Source organism: Mustela erminea, chromosome 18 (genome assembly GCF_009829155.1).
Source record: "Mustela erminea isolate mMusErm1 chromosome 18, mMusErm1.Pri, whole genome shotgun sequence".
Taxonomy (NCBI): domain Eukaryota; kingdom Metazoa; phylum Chordata; class Mammalia; order Carnivora; family Mustelidae; genus Mustela; species Mustela erminea.
Genome location: NC_045631.1, coordinates 58,640,959 through 58,656,194, shown reverse-complemented (window position 1 = coordinate 58,656,194; position 15,236 = coordinate 58,640,959). Strand labels below are relative to the sequence as shown.

Genomic DNA, 15,236 nt, shown 5'->3' with positions numbered 1-15,236 from the left:
CAGGCTAATACGACAAAGAACACATAGAACCTCTCGTGTATTACTGCTTTATTGTTTTATTTATTTATTTACTTATTAATATTCATTTTTTTAAAAGATTTTATTTATTTATTAGACAGAGATCACAAGTAGGCAGAGAGGCAGGCAGAGAGAGAGGAGGAAGCAGGCTCCCCGCTGAGCAGAGAGCCCGATGTGGGACTCGATCCCAGGACCCTGAGATCATGACCTGAGCCGAAGGCAGCGGCTTTAACCCACTGAGCCACCCAGGCGCCCCACTAATATTCATTTTTAAAGATTCTATTTATTTATCTTCGAGAAATACAGGGAGAGAGCACAAGCAGAGGGGAGAGGGAGAAGCAGACTCCCCGCCGAGCAGGGAGCCCGACTCAGGGCACTGTCCCAGGACCCCGGGGTCATGACCTGAACTGAAGGTGGACTCTTCACCGACGGAGCCCCTAAGGCGCTCCTCCGTTACATTATTTTACAGTGAGACCCAGCACCCCGCAGGCCACAACCACCACACCCCACTTCTGATCAGGTTGTTGGCATGGAGGAGCCAGCGATGTGGAGAAACAGCCTGTGTTTACCAGACATTTAAGAAATACCCTCACCATTAAACAGGAGAACAAAGCAAGTAGAAGAAAAAGTGTTTGAGGAAACACATCCTGGGAGAACACTTAAAAGCCTCGTGCTTAGGAGTCTTAGATGTGATATCGACAAAGCAGGAATAGGATGCTATGCAAAAGGAACATTCAGAGATTAAGAGGGACTTTGTGCAAATTAAAAACGGCCCAAAGAAAACAGTACAAAGGCTAAAAGATGAAGTAGAGTGCCGTCCCAGTGCTGGCGGCCGTGACAGCATCACACATGGGGCGGCACGGCTCTCCCAGAGCCAGGAGGGGGTCCGAGCTGGGCCCTCCGTCAGTGCTTTCTGCTCAGAGCTCCCTCCTGAGCTCGGGGTGCGCCGTCATCCTGCCGTGTGCTCTCAAGGTACAAGGGCAGCCCGCTGGCCCTTTCCGGCCGCCGGTCCCGCGTGTGCGGCTGCTCCCTCCCACGCTGGTCTCCTCCCGTGGGCCTTGCCTCCAGACGCCAGCAGCTCAGGGTTTCAGCACACAAACATTCAGGCCATTGCAAGAACACTTTACGAGGAGACAAAAAGTAGGAGTGAAAAGATAATTTAAAAGATCCACAGTGGAGGTCCAGTTGTCCGACGGAAATTGTACAGTGAGAGCCGAGAAAAAGGACAGGACATCAAAGATTCCGAGATTTTAGACTTGGGGGCTCTGCCTATGGGCTAGCACGGTGCATGCAAATGCACCCGCACCTGGACACCTTGTTATCGCCCAGCGCCGAGGGTAAAGACCCGGAGAGCTGTCTGAGCAGGAAAAAGATCCCATAGAAAATTCTGGGAGTCAGAATGGCACCGTCACTAACAGCGCGCTGTGGGGACGGAGGACAGGGGACGCCTTTGCCACCGTGAGGAAGTGATGTTAGGGTGCAGTTCTGTGTCCAGCCAGAGGGACAGGGGTGTTTCCGGACACACAAAATCCAGAGCAGGGATGGAAACCCACCGCTCCACGTGCTTTCTCTGGTAGTTACAGAGGATACGCTCCAGCAAAAGGAGAAGGGACCTGGAAACATGGAGTCAGAGAATCGGGGGCGGCGTTTGGAAAGGGCGGAAGGACTCACCAGAGTGCTGGGGTGAAAGCAGCAAGGCCAGGTGGGGGAGGGGCGCGGGGATTGGGGCGGGTTTTTGGCCGGCTTGCTCCTGCGGACAGTCTCATCCGTTGGTGCCAAGCACACAGAGGCAGAAGAGACCCTTCACGGCATCCTGTGCTGATTGTAATCACAGTAGGTTGTACCGCTAGGCTGTGAGCAGTGTTTATGGGAGTAGTAAGTACTGATTTAGCCCCAAGTTTACATGTAACCATCCCGGCGTGCGCCGTGTGGGGGGGGGGGGTGGGGGGCGTAGGGTCCAAGCAGAGTCTTCAGCTTGCACGACAGGCCGTGGATGTCCAGAACTGGAGACTCGGGAACGAAGGGTGTGCGTGTGTCGTAGGGAAGCAGGGAGGTGAGGCGCGGAACAGAGAGCTGACAGGGCTGCCTCTGCGGAGCAGGATGCGACCGTGGCAGGGGTACCGTTGGGCAGGAAGCTGTGGGTTTCTGTTTTAAGCCATCGGTACTATTTTTCTTTTATGTGATGTGTGCATGTTATTTTGGTTAAAGAAGAAAAACCAGGCACGAGGGGAAGAGAAGAACCTGGACGGGCAGCAGGGTCCCATTAAGGAGGGTCTTGACAGCGACGAGGAGCGGAGACTTTAAGGCAGCTGATGGGGCCGTGCAGACGCGAGGAGAGGCTCTTGGCAGTTTGTGGTTTGCTGGGGGGCCCCGCACCCCGGCCTCTGCCACCTGCCCTTCTCCGTCCTGCCGGGCTGGAGGCTGCCTGGGCTGGACTGCGTCTGCAGGCTGCCGTGCCCTGTGGCCCCCGCTGGGTTTGTCCAGAGGCTTGGAGGGTCCAAGGAGGAAGAGGTCAAGGTGTTTTCTCCCTGCCAGGTAGCTGAGGGTTAGCTGAGCCCTGTCCCCAGCCCTTCCCTGTCCCCAGCTGAGGGTTAGCTGAGCCCTGTCCCCAGCTGAGGGTTAGCTGAGCCCTGTCCCTCCTCTGCAGCCAGCCACCTCCTCCCGCAGGCCTAGCCTTGGTCGGGAGGCCCTTGCTAACCCTGGGGACCTCCACCACTGAGTCGCCCCAGATTGCACCGTGACTTCTAGACAGTCTGTCAGTGGGCTCCCCAGGCTCCCACCTGGAGTGTACTCTGTCTCCTCGGGGTTACGACTGATGACGTGGGTATCATGCTGAGAAAAAACTTGCCCTGCAACGTTACATGAACACTCACGCACATTTTCACCTTGTGTCGCTTTAAACCATTTCACGTTTGCATGCTCTTACCTGTCACCGGAGAAGATGAGGCTGGGGTACAGGATTAAGGCTGCTTAAGGTATTTTAGTCACTGAAAATATAAAATGCCTACGTCAGAACACCTGCAATCCAAACACCCTTCTGTGTGGTTTTGAAGATTTTATTTTTTTATTTGACACAGAGAGAGGCAGAGGGAGAAGCAGACTCCCTGCCTAGCAGAGAGCCCGATGCAGGACCCAATCCCAGGACCCTGGGCTTATGACCCGAGCTGAAGGCAGATGCCCAACCGACTGAGCCCCCCCAGGTGCCCCTCTTCTGTGTGACTTTAATAAGAGTAGTTATAAAGTGTTGTTTTTCACTTTGTTGGTTTAATGCTGATGGGGGCCCCGGGCCAGTAGCTCTGCCTCCTGTCTCTTGCGACGCCTCTGAGGCCTAGGTGACTGTCCTGCTGTTGTTCTCCTAAGGACTTCACAGTGTCCTTTGAACTTGGGCACAGCTTCTGCTGAAAGAGCTGCGCTGCAATCCTGCCCACTCTCTTCGGGATTGAGGCCGTTGCCGGGCCTGGTGGTGATTTGCCTCCGTTAGCCAGGAAGGCCCGGGTTATGCCCGCTGGCCGACGGGATTGCAAGGGGCACCCGTCTGAGATCTGAGAAACGTCCCAAGATCTGGACGATAAGTTACGATGTCACTTTCCTTATGAGCGAGTCAAGTATATAATTTGGTGGTTTAGTAGCTAACCTTCTGTTTTAAGGATCTGGAGACGTGCCTCTTCAGTCGGAACTTCTTTTTTTAACAGTGCTCCTTGTTGCACAGGCTTTGGAAGAGGATAGTGGCGCAGGAGGCAGTGTGGCGCCCCGCCTGCTGGGCCCCGCCGTGCTCCCGGCAGCTCACAGAGCGGGACAGGCACCTGGTCCGAAGGGGGCCCACTGTCCTCACACAGGGATGGTGGATACGGTGTGCGCCGTTTACAGTCCCCGTCTCGGGACGTGAACTGGGCAGCGTGGCGGGGCGTGCGGCAGTACGGAGTGGGGCAGCCTGTGAGTCGCGAGGTCCAGGGCCAGAGAGCAGGCTGAGGCATGCCCTGTGCCGTGGGGCAGGGACCCTGTTGGCGGCCTGCCACCTGGAAGATGGCATCCGGATTCTTCTGCCTGCCCAGACCAGGGGTTCGGGCCATCCTTGGCTTCTTTTACCCACGATCCATTGGCAAGTTCCTGGCTCTGCCCTAGAGTAGAACATGAATCCGATCACTTTCTGCATTAAGGGGCCGTCATCTCTTACCCCGAAGACTGGGGTACCCCCCCCCCCGACTTCTGGCCTTGCTGCCCTGCAGGCTGTTCCTAGCTCTCGTCACAAATGAAGTCAGGCCCTTCCCTCCGTCCCAGCCCCGGGAAGTGGCTTCCCATCTCCCCACAGTGGAAACCAGTCGTTAAAGTAGCCATCGAGGCCCTCGGCAAGCCTTCCTCACACCCCACCCCACCCCGCCCCCTGGCCTTGCCTTCACCTCCGGCTGCCCTTGGCTGTGCTTCAGCTGTGCTGGCCAGGAGCAGCGGCCAGCCCTGACCACGCGCTCCGCCCCGAGCCCACGTAGCATCTCTCTTCCAACACACGTGGGTTTTGCTGCTCGCTGCCCTGCCCTCCCCAGCTCCCAGTGCAGTGTAAGCATCCCGAGGGCAGGTGCCGTGGCCATGTGGTGCACCTCCGGTCCCTGACATGCCACGGGCTGCCCGACACTCCGCGTGCTCAGTAAGTGCTGAGAGAAGCCGGTGGAGGAAGAGATGACAGACCTGCTTGTAACACGGAGGCTTCCATAAGGCAGAGATTCCACACCTGCTGGTAAAAACAAGTGACAGGTTGTGAGAAAAGGTTGGAGCATTTAATACAAAAGAATTCGTAATCTGCCAACCAAAAAGGAAAGATAATCAAGAGGAGAATGGGTCAAGGATATGAATAAGCTGTTCACAAAAGAGGAAATACCACAGACTCTTGAAAAAATCATCCGCACCACTGGTCATCAGGTCAGTGTAGACCCTAGCCACTGAGAAGCCATTTTTCGGCGGTCAGACTCGCAGAAATGAAGTCTGTCCTGTCAGGGCAGTGGCACACCTGGGCAGTGTCTGAAGGTGTGTGTGTCCGGGCCTGGCCGGCCTGCCTCTGGCCGTCGGCTCCAGAGAGGCGCTCCGCTGCTCCACAGTCGTGGGAAGTAGAAAGGACCCGGCCTCCTCAAAAGCTGGGATTGGCATCAGAGACCGGCCCTAGCACCAGAGACAGAAATGCTGATTTGGGAGTCATTAGACTTAGATTTTGAAATGGGGCTGGAGGGGACTTGGCCTGGCCCTCGTTATGGGAGGGGGCGCGGGGGAAAAGGTGTTAATTCTGATTTTGAAGTATTAAACTAAAGGCAAGGAGTTGGGTCTCTGTCACTTGCCTCCGCAGAACAGAGTGGTTTTTAAAAATATGTTTTGTCTCTTTATTTATTATTAGGCAAGAGGGGTAAGTGTGGGCTGAGGCCACTGCCCTTGAGACACCTGTGGCCACGTCCAGAGCGTGGCTGGTGTCTTGCTGTAGACATGCATTTCTACCTGCAGCGTGGCCCAGGCTTCAGGACGGCAGGTCCAGGCCTCGTGCACACCTGCTGTGAGAGGGGCCCCCACAACCAGGACCAGTGAGGGGAGGGGGGCTCAGGGGTGCTGCGGGGGAGCCAACAGAGCGGGGACCCTGTGGCCAGACTTCAGGCAAGTCATGTGATGCCTCTGGGCCTCGGTGTCCCTTCCACGGATCAGGGCCAAAGAGAAGTCCTCACAGGGTGCTCTCGGGGTTCCGTGAGTCGGCCGTGGGCACAGGTGAGCATCCAGGAAACGCGGCTACAGCAGAGATGTCCTAAGCACATGCTTGCGGGAAGTGACTGGGGCAAGGGCCCTGTGATCCCTCCCATGAACATGTAGAGGGAGTAGTGAGAGCCGGTGGCCGGCCTCAGCACGTGTGCTCCGAGGACCGTCAGAGACGTGCCAGACTGTGTGCACGTGGGCGGTGAGAGTGGCAGGAGAACTTGAAACCGCTTCAGAGTCTTCCAGTCCCGCATTGGCTAAATACCCGGTCTATACCATGGATAATAAAAAATGTGATAAGTCTCCATTTACAGTCATGGAAAAGTGTCGTCGTGAAAAAGGGCAGGTTATAAGATAACACATAAAATATACAATTTTTGTTTCTCTTTGTATTTATCGATACATATTGATGCCTACTTACATACGTCTCTCTTGAGGTCGTGTAAGTACATCTTGAGAGAGAATTACGTCTCGTGTGTTATATAACGTAATTATTACACGTATCACATGTAGGATCTGTGGAGGCATACAGGTATATTTGCAGATGTGTGTACACACAGAGAGCGAGGCCGAGACAGAATGAGAGTATAGTACACAGAACAGAAGTCTGGAACAATACAAGGAACCTCTACCAGAATTTCATCAGGGGTCATCCCTGGGTGATGGGATTAATAAGGCTTTCCCCCTCTTACTCGTTAATCTGATTTCAACAACAAACATGCTTCAGTGAGTGGAAGTATGAGGAGACGAGCAGTTTGGTACGACACCGTAGAAACAGAACGGAGGTAAAGTCAGACTTGTATTGGCAACGCTGCCCTTAGCTTTTCCTTGCTGTTCTGCCTCTGACATCTGCCTTCTGCTTTTAGCCTGTGACCTCACGGCATACCGGAACGATTGCGATCTCTTAGTCATTCTCCTCGGAAGTGTGCTCTCAGAGCGGTGTGAGCGCCGGGACTTGCCGTGGTTCTGTTCTAAGCGAGTGCTCTCGCAGAGGGAAGGGAGAGGGGACAGCTGGCTGTGTCCCGTGCTCCGGCTGGATCTGAGGAGGGACGGCGGGTGCCTCCTCTGCCCGAGCCCGAGCCGGAGCCGGATCCAGGGAGGAGGCGGTTAACTCCTCCTCGGAAGCTCCCTGGGCCCCACTTCAGGAACTGGGCGGCGGCCGTGACGCCTCAGCCGGGGAAGGCTCATTGGCTCCGCAGTTCAGGAAGGAGCGCTGAGCTGTCCCGGAGGCGGTGGCGGCAGTGACCGAGGCCGGCAGGTGTTCCGGGCCCCACCCAGCCCCCCTGCCCCCGCCCAGGGAACCGTCGTCGGGTGCCCCTTAGACGAACAACATCTGGCACCGTCAGGGTCCCGCTGGGCTGGGGGAAGATGGTCCTGCAAGCCCCCGGGGAAGACGATGGTGAGTCCGGGTCTCGCCTAGGCGCCCGCAGTGGGGGTTGCGGCTGTCCCCATCCAGCGGGACATCCTGTGATGACAGTTTTATTGCCTTGCCGGGAGGAGCGGCCCCCAGACTCGGGGTTTTCCCTCACTGTTCTCGGGAGAAGGACTGGAGGGTCCTGAGTGGTTCGGGGGCGAGGCCTGCGTGGGGCTGCGTGTGACTCCGTGTGTTTCACCCAGAGCAGGGCCCCCGCCCGGCCCCCAGCCTGTCTCTGCTCTTCGGGGAAGATCCCCCGGGCGCTGCTCTGCGGGGCCTGCGTCCTAGCGCGAGTGTCCGTGCTCCCCGGCTCTGAGTGACAGTGGCCCCGGGCTCTGGGGTCGCCGCGCCCCAGAGGGCCACGGTGAAACGCGCGGGCGTCAGAGCACGGCGGGGGCAGCCGCCAGTAGGGGTGCGACGAGGGGTGGGAACATGCAGAGCTCGTGGGACCTTCCTCTTTTGGTGTCGCTGCGGACTGCGGGGTCCGTGGCGTCTGTGGACGTCCCTAATCCTCTCGGCGCCCTCACGGCACCCACACGGCACCCAGGGAGGCTCCGAGGGAGGGGGTGACACAGCTGAGGGCCCCGGAAGAGCTGGGGAGGAGAGCCCTGCGGGGCCGGGGTTCCGACTGCGGAGTGCGGCGTGTCGCGCGTGGACGCGTCTGTGTCTGGCGACGCCTGCGCTACGTGGCAGCGCGTTGCCGCCGCCGGAGGGCAGCGGAGTGGATGCTGCTTTGTCGTTGGTGACAAAGCTTGAGATAAACATTGCACTCTCTTTCAAGGTAGGTTTTGAGAAAGTTGGAACAAGTTTTGGGGCCTTTTTCTGCTTTTCCGTACCTGGGTCACCACACAGTACATTTCCAGGTTTCACCTGAGACGGCTCATGCCGGACCGGACCCGCGGTGACTCGGAAAGCTGCAGCGTGTGGGGGAGGCTGGGGGAGGGGCGCGGAGGGGCTGGTGGTAATCCCTCTGCGCGGCAGGGGGCCGTGAGGAGAGGGCGAGCGCTGCACCCCTGCAGGAGGTGATCTAGCTGCCAGGCAAGTCCATGGTCGCCAGGGTCTCTCGTGGGAAAGGAACAGGTCACTTTACTGATGATTCGAGACAGCGGGTGTGAGCCTGGCCCAGGCACACCATGACTGCTGGTCACCGTGCCGCATGCTCCCTCATGTCCTGCGGGCCTTCCCGACGGGGGGGCTGGCCTCAGACTCCCAAGGACCTCACTGAAGAGTCCCTCGAGAGGCTGACTCAGGGGGTCCTGTGTCATCAGCGTCCAGCTGTCCTGGAGGCCCTAACGTCCAGCATGCACGGCTCACGGTGTGGTGAGAGTGGGGTGCCGTTTTGGGGCTGGGGACTTAGAGCTCGGGGTTCAGAGATAGGGTTCACAGGCAGCTTTGTTTGGAATGAGTCACCTTCAGGAACTGCCGGCTGTTCTCGTCACCCTCACCCCTCCCAGGGGCACTCCGTCCTGTCCTCTGGGACTCCCGAGGCCAGCGCAGCTGCCCTTTCAACTGCCACTAAAACAGGTCCCTACAGATCCCGAGGGGATGCAGCAGCGGCTCTGGGCAGGCGTGAGAGTGAAGGGAGCGGACAGACTTGGCTCTGGCAGGTCCCCAAGACCCCAGGGCAGAGAGGGAAGTGTCCACGTCACGCCCCTCACAGAGCTGCTCTAGGTCCGCAGGCTCCAAAGAGCACACCTAGGAAAGGGTAAGTGGGGGGTTGTGTCTCAAGAAGTTTTCCTGCCGCGCTAATCTCCGATCCATAACCCGGACGTTACAGATGCTTTTGGCTTCTGTCCTTGTGTGGCCCCTGCGTGCCTCGGTTCCCAGCACAGTGCCGTGCGGGCGAGGAGCGAGCGGCGGCTTCCGCAGGCTGGCTTCCCGTGATCTCGGCCCATCTCTTCAACGCGTAGTCCCCCTTGTTTCGCCCTTGAACCTTTCCTCTGGGCTGGAACCCGAGCTCCCTGGCGTGTGGAACACGAGGCCCTCGCAAGCTGATGCTGGGCTCTCTTCTGGCGCCGGCCAGTCCTGATGTGTCCTGGGTCCTGACCGCAGCTGTGCCCCCAGTCCCCAGGCACCCGGCCGCCTCGCCTTCCTGGGTATGTGTGTCGGCGTTAGTCTCTGCTTCTCCATTTGGGGAATCCATTTGTCCTTCCAAGCCCTGGCTCGGAGGCTTGACCTGTCCGAGCTCCTTGGTGTCCCCGCGTGTGCTGCGAGTGCCGTGTGAGCGTGGCCCTGGCGGCTGCGGGGGCTGCAGCTCCGGGCCTGCACGCCTCCCCGCCCGCCCTGGTGTTCTGTGCAGGGCAGGGGCCGGAGCCCTTTGAATCCGAGCTCCGAGCTCAAGGCGGTCACAGGCAGGTGCTCCGCAATGCTGAGCTGCAGTGAACTTGGTTACTGCGGGACGAGGCACTGAGGGTCCAGGGACTCGGCCGGGGCGTGCGAACGGGGCTGTGTGTGTCATTAGAATGTCCTGCTCAGTGAGTCCTGCCTCCTTGGCAAACCGGAGCTAGCAGTGCCACCTCCACCGTCAGGAAGCGTCGGAGTTCATAGCTGGGCTTTGCCGTGCACATAGGAACAGAGACGAAGGAGAAACCTGTTAAGCTGTGAGATTCTATGTGAGTGTAAAATCCTATTATTATAGGAAGAGGCGTGGGGTAGAACTAGGCAGAGTGCCTCTCCACCAGGATCCTGGGTTCTCGGGTGACTGCAGAAATCCTCCCCCTGCTGTTGACTTATGGCCCGAGCCCATCCTCTTGGCGCAGTCCCGGGACGGGGCCAGCCTTGCGCTGGACAAGCCGCGCAGCGTGGGGTATGCAGGAAGAGGGAAGGTTGCAGTGCCGGGACTGGAAGTCCGTACTCCCACGGGTACTCCTCGCTCCCTTCTGCGGGGTTGGGTTTGCATCTTTATTGTGAGGCAGGAGCGCCTCCTGCATCCCGCATCACCGTCTGCCGTGACAGGTGTCCAGGCGACTCGCTCTGGGCTGAATCTCCTAGGCCCTCCCGTGAGCGCACCAGACACAAATGCTCTCAGTGTCATCGTAAGAGGGTCAGAACTGCCCTTGCCTTTTCTTACAAAGGTGAGCAGAAACGAGGCTCGGGTCCCACTTCTCTGAAGAAGCGGATGGTTGTCTATGGCCTGAACGAGTTCTGTTATGGAGTCGGAAAGCACCGGCCTGGCTGCCGGCACCCGGGGCCCCAAGTCCCGCAGACAGGTGGGATGTGCAGGTGGCAGGTGGGGTGGTCTCAGCAGCCAGCCCTGGGGGAAAGAAAAGGCAGGTACTGGGGGTCTGTCTTGGCAGGCCCCCTCGGTCTGGGCCTTGAGGGTCCTCATCAGTACACAGAGTGGCTAGTGGGGGCGAGGACATTCCAGTTCTTGTCAACAACACTCTCTGTGGTTCTGGAAGGTTCCCCAGAGTGTGTTTGTGGTGGGGGCTGTAGAACCTGCATGCAGTGTGCTTCTGGTTGAAGGATGGAGGGCCAGACCTTCTGGAAGTGTTTTAGGGTATCAGGGTTTCCCTGCATTTGGACAACCCCCCGAAGGCATATTGTTCTGCCCTCTGCCCCTTTTCTGTTTGTCCTCCACTTGGCTGAGATTTCCTTGTTAGAAACAGACTCTTGTCGCTGCTGCTGGCCTCCTGTTTGCCCTCCGAGGAGCTGCAGCTGGGACAGTCCCTAAACGCAGTGTGTTCTTGGACTCCGACGGCCTCTGAAGTGACCTGGTCTAGCCCAGTCAGCTCTGCCAGCGAACATCATCACCGTGGCTCCTGGAGGGACATCGGGCTCAGCTGGGAGCTCATGTTCAAGAGCACAGCTAGGGCACGGCCATCTCGTGACCCCCCGCACGCGTCTCCCGAGGATGTGATGTGCCTGGCTCCGTAGAGGCTGGTGACACGCTGGGGGAAGCAGAGACGGGCAGGTCACCTCTGCTGGGGGTTCGCACTCACCCCAGTACACCCCGCCTTCCTTAAGAGAAGAACTCTTCCTTACTGCACAGCGCCGTCACTCACGGAAGAGCCGGTCAGTGTCTTTTCCTGGTTAGTGGCTTCTCTGCATCTCCTTTCTTTCTGGTGTCTGAAGTCTCTGTTCTTCTGTATTTCTGGTAAGAGTTCAGGACACTGATGCAGAGACTTCAGACGGAGTCCCACATACAAAGCCACAGCAGCGTGGCGTAGGTACAGTGGGTGCTTACAGCTTTAGAGCAGGGGTGCCTGGGTGGCTCAGTGGGTTAAGCCTCTGCCTTTGGCTCAGGACATGGTCCCAGGGTCCTGGGATCGAGCCCCCCGTCAGGCTCTCCCTCCGCCTCTGCCCCTGCTCGTGCTCTCTCACGTCGATAAACAAAATCTTAAAAACAAAGAAACAAAAAACCATCGAAAAAAAAGCATGGCCTTAGTTGTGGAGCCCGACACAGGGAGGTAGACCGTGAGGCGACCCTGGCCCTGGTCTCTGAGGAGGGTCCGCGCCCAGCTTCAGGTGCGTCCCTCTCTCCAGAGTCTGTGTTGGTGCCCCTGCTGCTCCACGGTTGCTGGTCACACTGAGGATGTCTTAGAGAATTTTCTAGACCGTCACTCACAGATCAGCTCCTCCTTTCTCGTGACCACGTGGTGTTTAAGTACTTTGTAACTTTCGCAACTTCCGGAGGATGTCGGTTGGGTCAGGTTTTTTTTTTTTTTTTTTTTTTTAATTTTTAAATTTTTTATTTTTTATAAACATATAATATATTTTTATCCCCAGGGGTACAGGTCTGTGAATCGCCAGGTTTACACACTTCACAGCACTCACCAAAGCACATACCCTCCCCAATGTCCATAACCCCAGCCACCCCATCTCTACCCCACCTCCCCCCAGCAACCCTCAGTTTGTTTTGTGAGATTAAGAGTCTCTTATGGTTTGTCTCCCTCCCGATCCCATCTTGTTGCATTGATTCTTCTCCTACCCCCTTAAGGGTTGGGTCAGTTCTTAAACGGAAGTGCTGAATGGACAGGTCCGTGGCTTTTGAGCTTTGGTATGGCAGAAGGACGGTGCCGGGTTACACGCCCCTGGCCGCTCGTGTGCCCCCCACGCCCTTGTCAGGGTCCCCCATGTCATCAGACGTTTAATTTCTGCCCGACTGTTGGGGAGCAGTATGGTATGCTGTTAATCGGCGTGTTTTAAATTCTCTGTTTCTAGAGAGTTCAGGCATTTTTCCGTGTCGGACCGTCTATATTTTTCTGGAGCATCTGCCTCCATGTCCTTTGCCGGTGGTGTCGGTCTTCGTCTGCCTGGGCTTCCCGCTGCTCCCTGGGGACTGAAGAATGACCCCTGGCGCCTGCTTCTGTGTTTGCTGTCCCCGGCTGTTGGCCTTTAGCTGGTCGGGCTCCGTTTCCACTCAGAAGCTTTTCGTCTTCCTGCGGGAGACACGCTGTCCGAGACCGTGACCGGAGTCATCCGTGCTTTATGCTAGAACTGGGATGGTTTCCTTCTCTACGTTCAAGTCCGTGGTTCGGCTGGAATTGATGCTGTGGTAAATGAGGTGGGCGTCCGCCGCGTCTTCCCCGGTGCCTGGCTGGCTTGTTGCCCCACCACCAGGGGTTGACAGCACACTTCTCTTTACATTTGTTTCTGTTTGTCATTTCTTCCCGAGACTGTGTGACCCGAGGCGCTGCCAGGTGGGTCAGCGTCTCTTGAATGTCCCTTGTGCTGTCCCCTGTCACCCAGCCTCACCGGTGAGCCTCCAGGAGCGACTCTCTCATGTCACCTTTTTTCTCTCTCATGCTTTTCTGGACTATCTGTGTATAAACTTCTTCATTAGAACTTTATTATTACTTCATTTGTGTCATCTCTGTAAAAATCTCGTTGGAGATGTACGTAGTGCTTTTAGGACCTGTGACATATAGACACCGGGGAGAGACCTCTCCCTGCTGGGGTCTTCCCGCCTCCGCTCAGGTCTTCCTTTGTTTTCCTGGTGACTCTGTCCTGCCCGGGTGAGAGGCTGGCCCTGCCACATGCTGGCTCTGGGGGTTTGGGGCTTGGGGGTAGAAGACAACTGGTCCAGAGAAGCCAGTCACAACAGAATCTGCGGGGCGACCAGGAGGCGGGGATCTGTTTACTAGAGGAACAAGTGCCACCGGAAACCTTCCCAGTGTCAGGGGTTCACAGCCAAAGCCCCCACCCCCCCCGGATCACATCTCCTCCCGAGCTCATCCTGGAGAAGGAGAAGTGCCAGCCAGGGTCTTGAGGGCAGAGACCGTGGCACCGACCTTCGTTGTCTCCTGCTGCCGCCTCATGGCTGTCCTCCCTGCGGTGCTGCTCCCGGCTCGGCCGTGCCCTCTGCCAAGGGCAGGAGGTGCAGAACCCCGAGGGCAGCCTCTCAGAATGCAAGGCCTAGGGCGCTGGGCCTGCGCTGGCGCTAGGAGGGGCCCCGTCCCCGCGGCCAGGCCTCTGTGCCTGCCCCAGCTGCGGCCCGTCCGTGAGCGGCCCCCGCGACCGGCCAGGACGCAGAAGGTGGGTGCCCGGCCCAGGGCCGTCTCCCTTCCTCAGCTTCTCTCAGACTTCGGGAAGCCTTCTCTGGACCCCGGGCAGCTCCAATGAGGGTCGGTGTCTGGTTCTGGGAACCAGGTTCTCCCACTTGGGGCTTGGAGGAGACACTGCTGCTCTCTCAAGAGGTCTGCAGGCCCTTCTCCGTGGGACAGAGGTCAGTCTTCGCCTCTCGCAAGAAGTGGTTATGCTTTAGCTTTTACTAAAGAAAAATAAAGCACGTCTCAGTGTCAGGAATGGAGTACAGCTGTTGACGCTCTGCGCCCCAGTTGCCATGTGCCAGGAAGGGGGTTGAGACCCGGGCTCTCTGTCCACTGTGCGTGCTGGGCCGTGGCGCTTTGCCTAGGTCAGCTGGGGCTTGGCAGTGCCTCCCGCCGAGGATTAGCACGCTTGGGCCCTTGACGAGTTGAAGTATAGGAATTTACCTCCGATGACCGAGTAAGTGGTGCGGACTGCCCCGCACGCGTGCTGGGGGTCCCCGGGGCCGGCTCCATGTGTCTGAGGCCGCGCTGGCGGGAAGAGGGCAGGACGTGAGCCCTGCGCAGGGGCGTCTCGTGCCAGCCCGCGGGGGGAGCTGGGGGCCCTGGCAGGGGCAGAATCCAGAGGTCTTCGTGTCAGAGTCAGAGGACACGGTGTGGCTCCGGTTTCCCCCCACCTTTCCGGAATGTTCGCCCCTTTCCCTCACGCACCTGTCCCTCTCCCCAGCCTGGCGCGCCCTCTTCCTCCTGGCTCCGGCCTTCAGAGCAGGCTGCAGCCTCAGCCCCCGTGGGCAGCCTGTGGCATGTGGCTGCCGTGTTCACCTGTTGCCAGTGTCCTCTCTCGTACCCGCCTGATTCTTTCTCCTTCCAAGAGAATAGTGACATGTGAGCTCTTTGGGGGCTGAACCATGTCTCGCCATCTCTGTATCTTCTCGGTAGCTCACAGGGCGCCTTGCTTATGGTGGTACAGCCTTTTTTTTTTTTTTTAAGATTGTTTAATTAGCAGTCTGAGAAAACCATTTTTAAAAACTCTTACTGTCTCTCTCGGTGGATTTCCTGAGATGACTAGATAGTCTGGGAACGGTCTTTGTGTTTGATCACTGTGATTTCACGAACTTGATCTGGGGCTATTTCAGCATCTGTCCTCTCCATACATGAGGACCACCCTGTAGCCATTCTGTCGGTAGCTTATTGCTCTGACTTCTCGTCTGTTCACGTCCCGTGTCCTGTGGTCTGTGCTGAGAACTGACTGTCCTGGGTTCTGCTCGCAGCCGCCTGTGGCCTGGGTTCAGGCTGAACCTTTGCCCGGCTCCCAGGCCGCAGGTGAAGCCCCGCGGCAGGTCCTCCGATGGCTGGGTGGCCGTGGGCGTGGTCGCCTGGGGGCACCGTGACTGGTCTCAGGCAGGAGGTGAGAGGTCGGCAGCCACCAGCAGGGCCGTCCCTGCTCTGTGTGTGTATAAAACAGTGGTGTTGCCTCAGAACAGCAGGCAGAGCCCCGTTGGTTACTCACGTAGAGCGGGGGCTACTGCTGGACAGAGGAGCCCCCTGGAAGGACAGCGCGTCGCCCGACGGTAGGCTGCGTGAGTGGACACGGA

The 15,236-nt window shown here is 57.8% G+C and overlaps 2 protein-coding genes across 11 annotated transcripts in view; one reads left to right on the top strand and one right to left on the bottom strand.

Moving 5' to 3' along the window:
- The window catches only part of CYTH1 (cytohesin 1), a 78,778-nt gene that overhangs the window by 31,209 nt on the left and 32,333 nt on the right, over window positions 1-15,236 (top strand). The window contains exon 1 of one of the 2 annotated variants that reach the window (XM_032321959.1): window positions 7,058-7,138. The exons of the other annotated variant lie outside the window; for it this stretch is intronic. Within the exon in view, the coding sequence (XP_032177850.1) occupies window positions 7,108-7,138 (31 nt within the window). The 5' untranslated portion in view covers window positions 7,058-7,107. Of the gene's footprint in view, window positions 1-7,057; window positions 7,139-15,236 lie in introns of those variants that run through there. 2 annotated transcript variants of the gene reach the window in all.
- Window positions 3,164-6,714, bottom strand: LOC116578067. Of its 9 annotated transcripts, none has more exons than XM_032321965.1 (5): window positions 6,626-6,714; window positions 6,161-6,255; window positions 5,715-6,009; window positions 5,018-5,166; window positions 3,164-4,744 (listed from the first exon to the last, which is right to left on the bottom strand). In XM_032321965.1, exons 3-5 carry the CDS (start codon window positions 5,991-5,993, stop codon window positions 4,252-4,254), a joined length of 921 nt encoding a protein of 306 aa, XP_032177856.1. In that variant the 5' UTR covers window positions 5,994-6,009; window positions 6,161-6,255; window positions 6,626-6,714; the 3' UTR covers window positions 3,164-4,251. The 9 variants fall into 9 exon arrangements, 4 of the variants coding, with proteins under 4 accessions (XP_032177856.1, XP_032177854.1, XP_032177857.1 ...); XM_032321963.1 differs by lacking the exon at window positions 6,626-6,714 and adding an exon at window positions 6,432-6,524; XR_004280723.1 differs by lacking the exon at window positions 6,626-6,714 and having other exon boundaries at window positions 3,164-4,136; window positions 4,699-4,744; window positions 5,018-6,009; window positions 6,161-6,253.

Coding starts and splice junctions, on each gene's coding strand:
- LOC116578067 (XM_032321965.1), bottom strand. CDS start 5,993: ATGCGGGACTGGAAGACTCTGAAGCGGTTTCAAGTTCTCCTGCCACTC. Junction 5,167..5,714: donor CGGAACCCCGAGAGCACCCT/GTGAGGACTTCT, acceptor CTCTGGTGCTAG/GGCCGGTCTCTGATGCCAAT. Junction 4,745..5,017: donor CACCTTCAGACACTGCCCAG/GTGTGCCACTGC, acceptor TGTTTTTACCAG/CAGGTGTGGAATCTCTGCCT.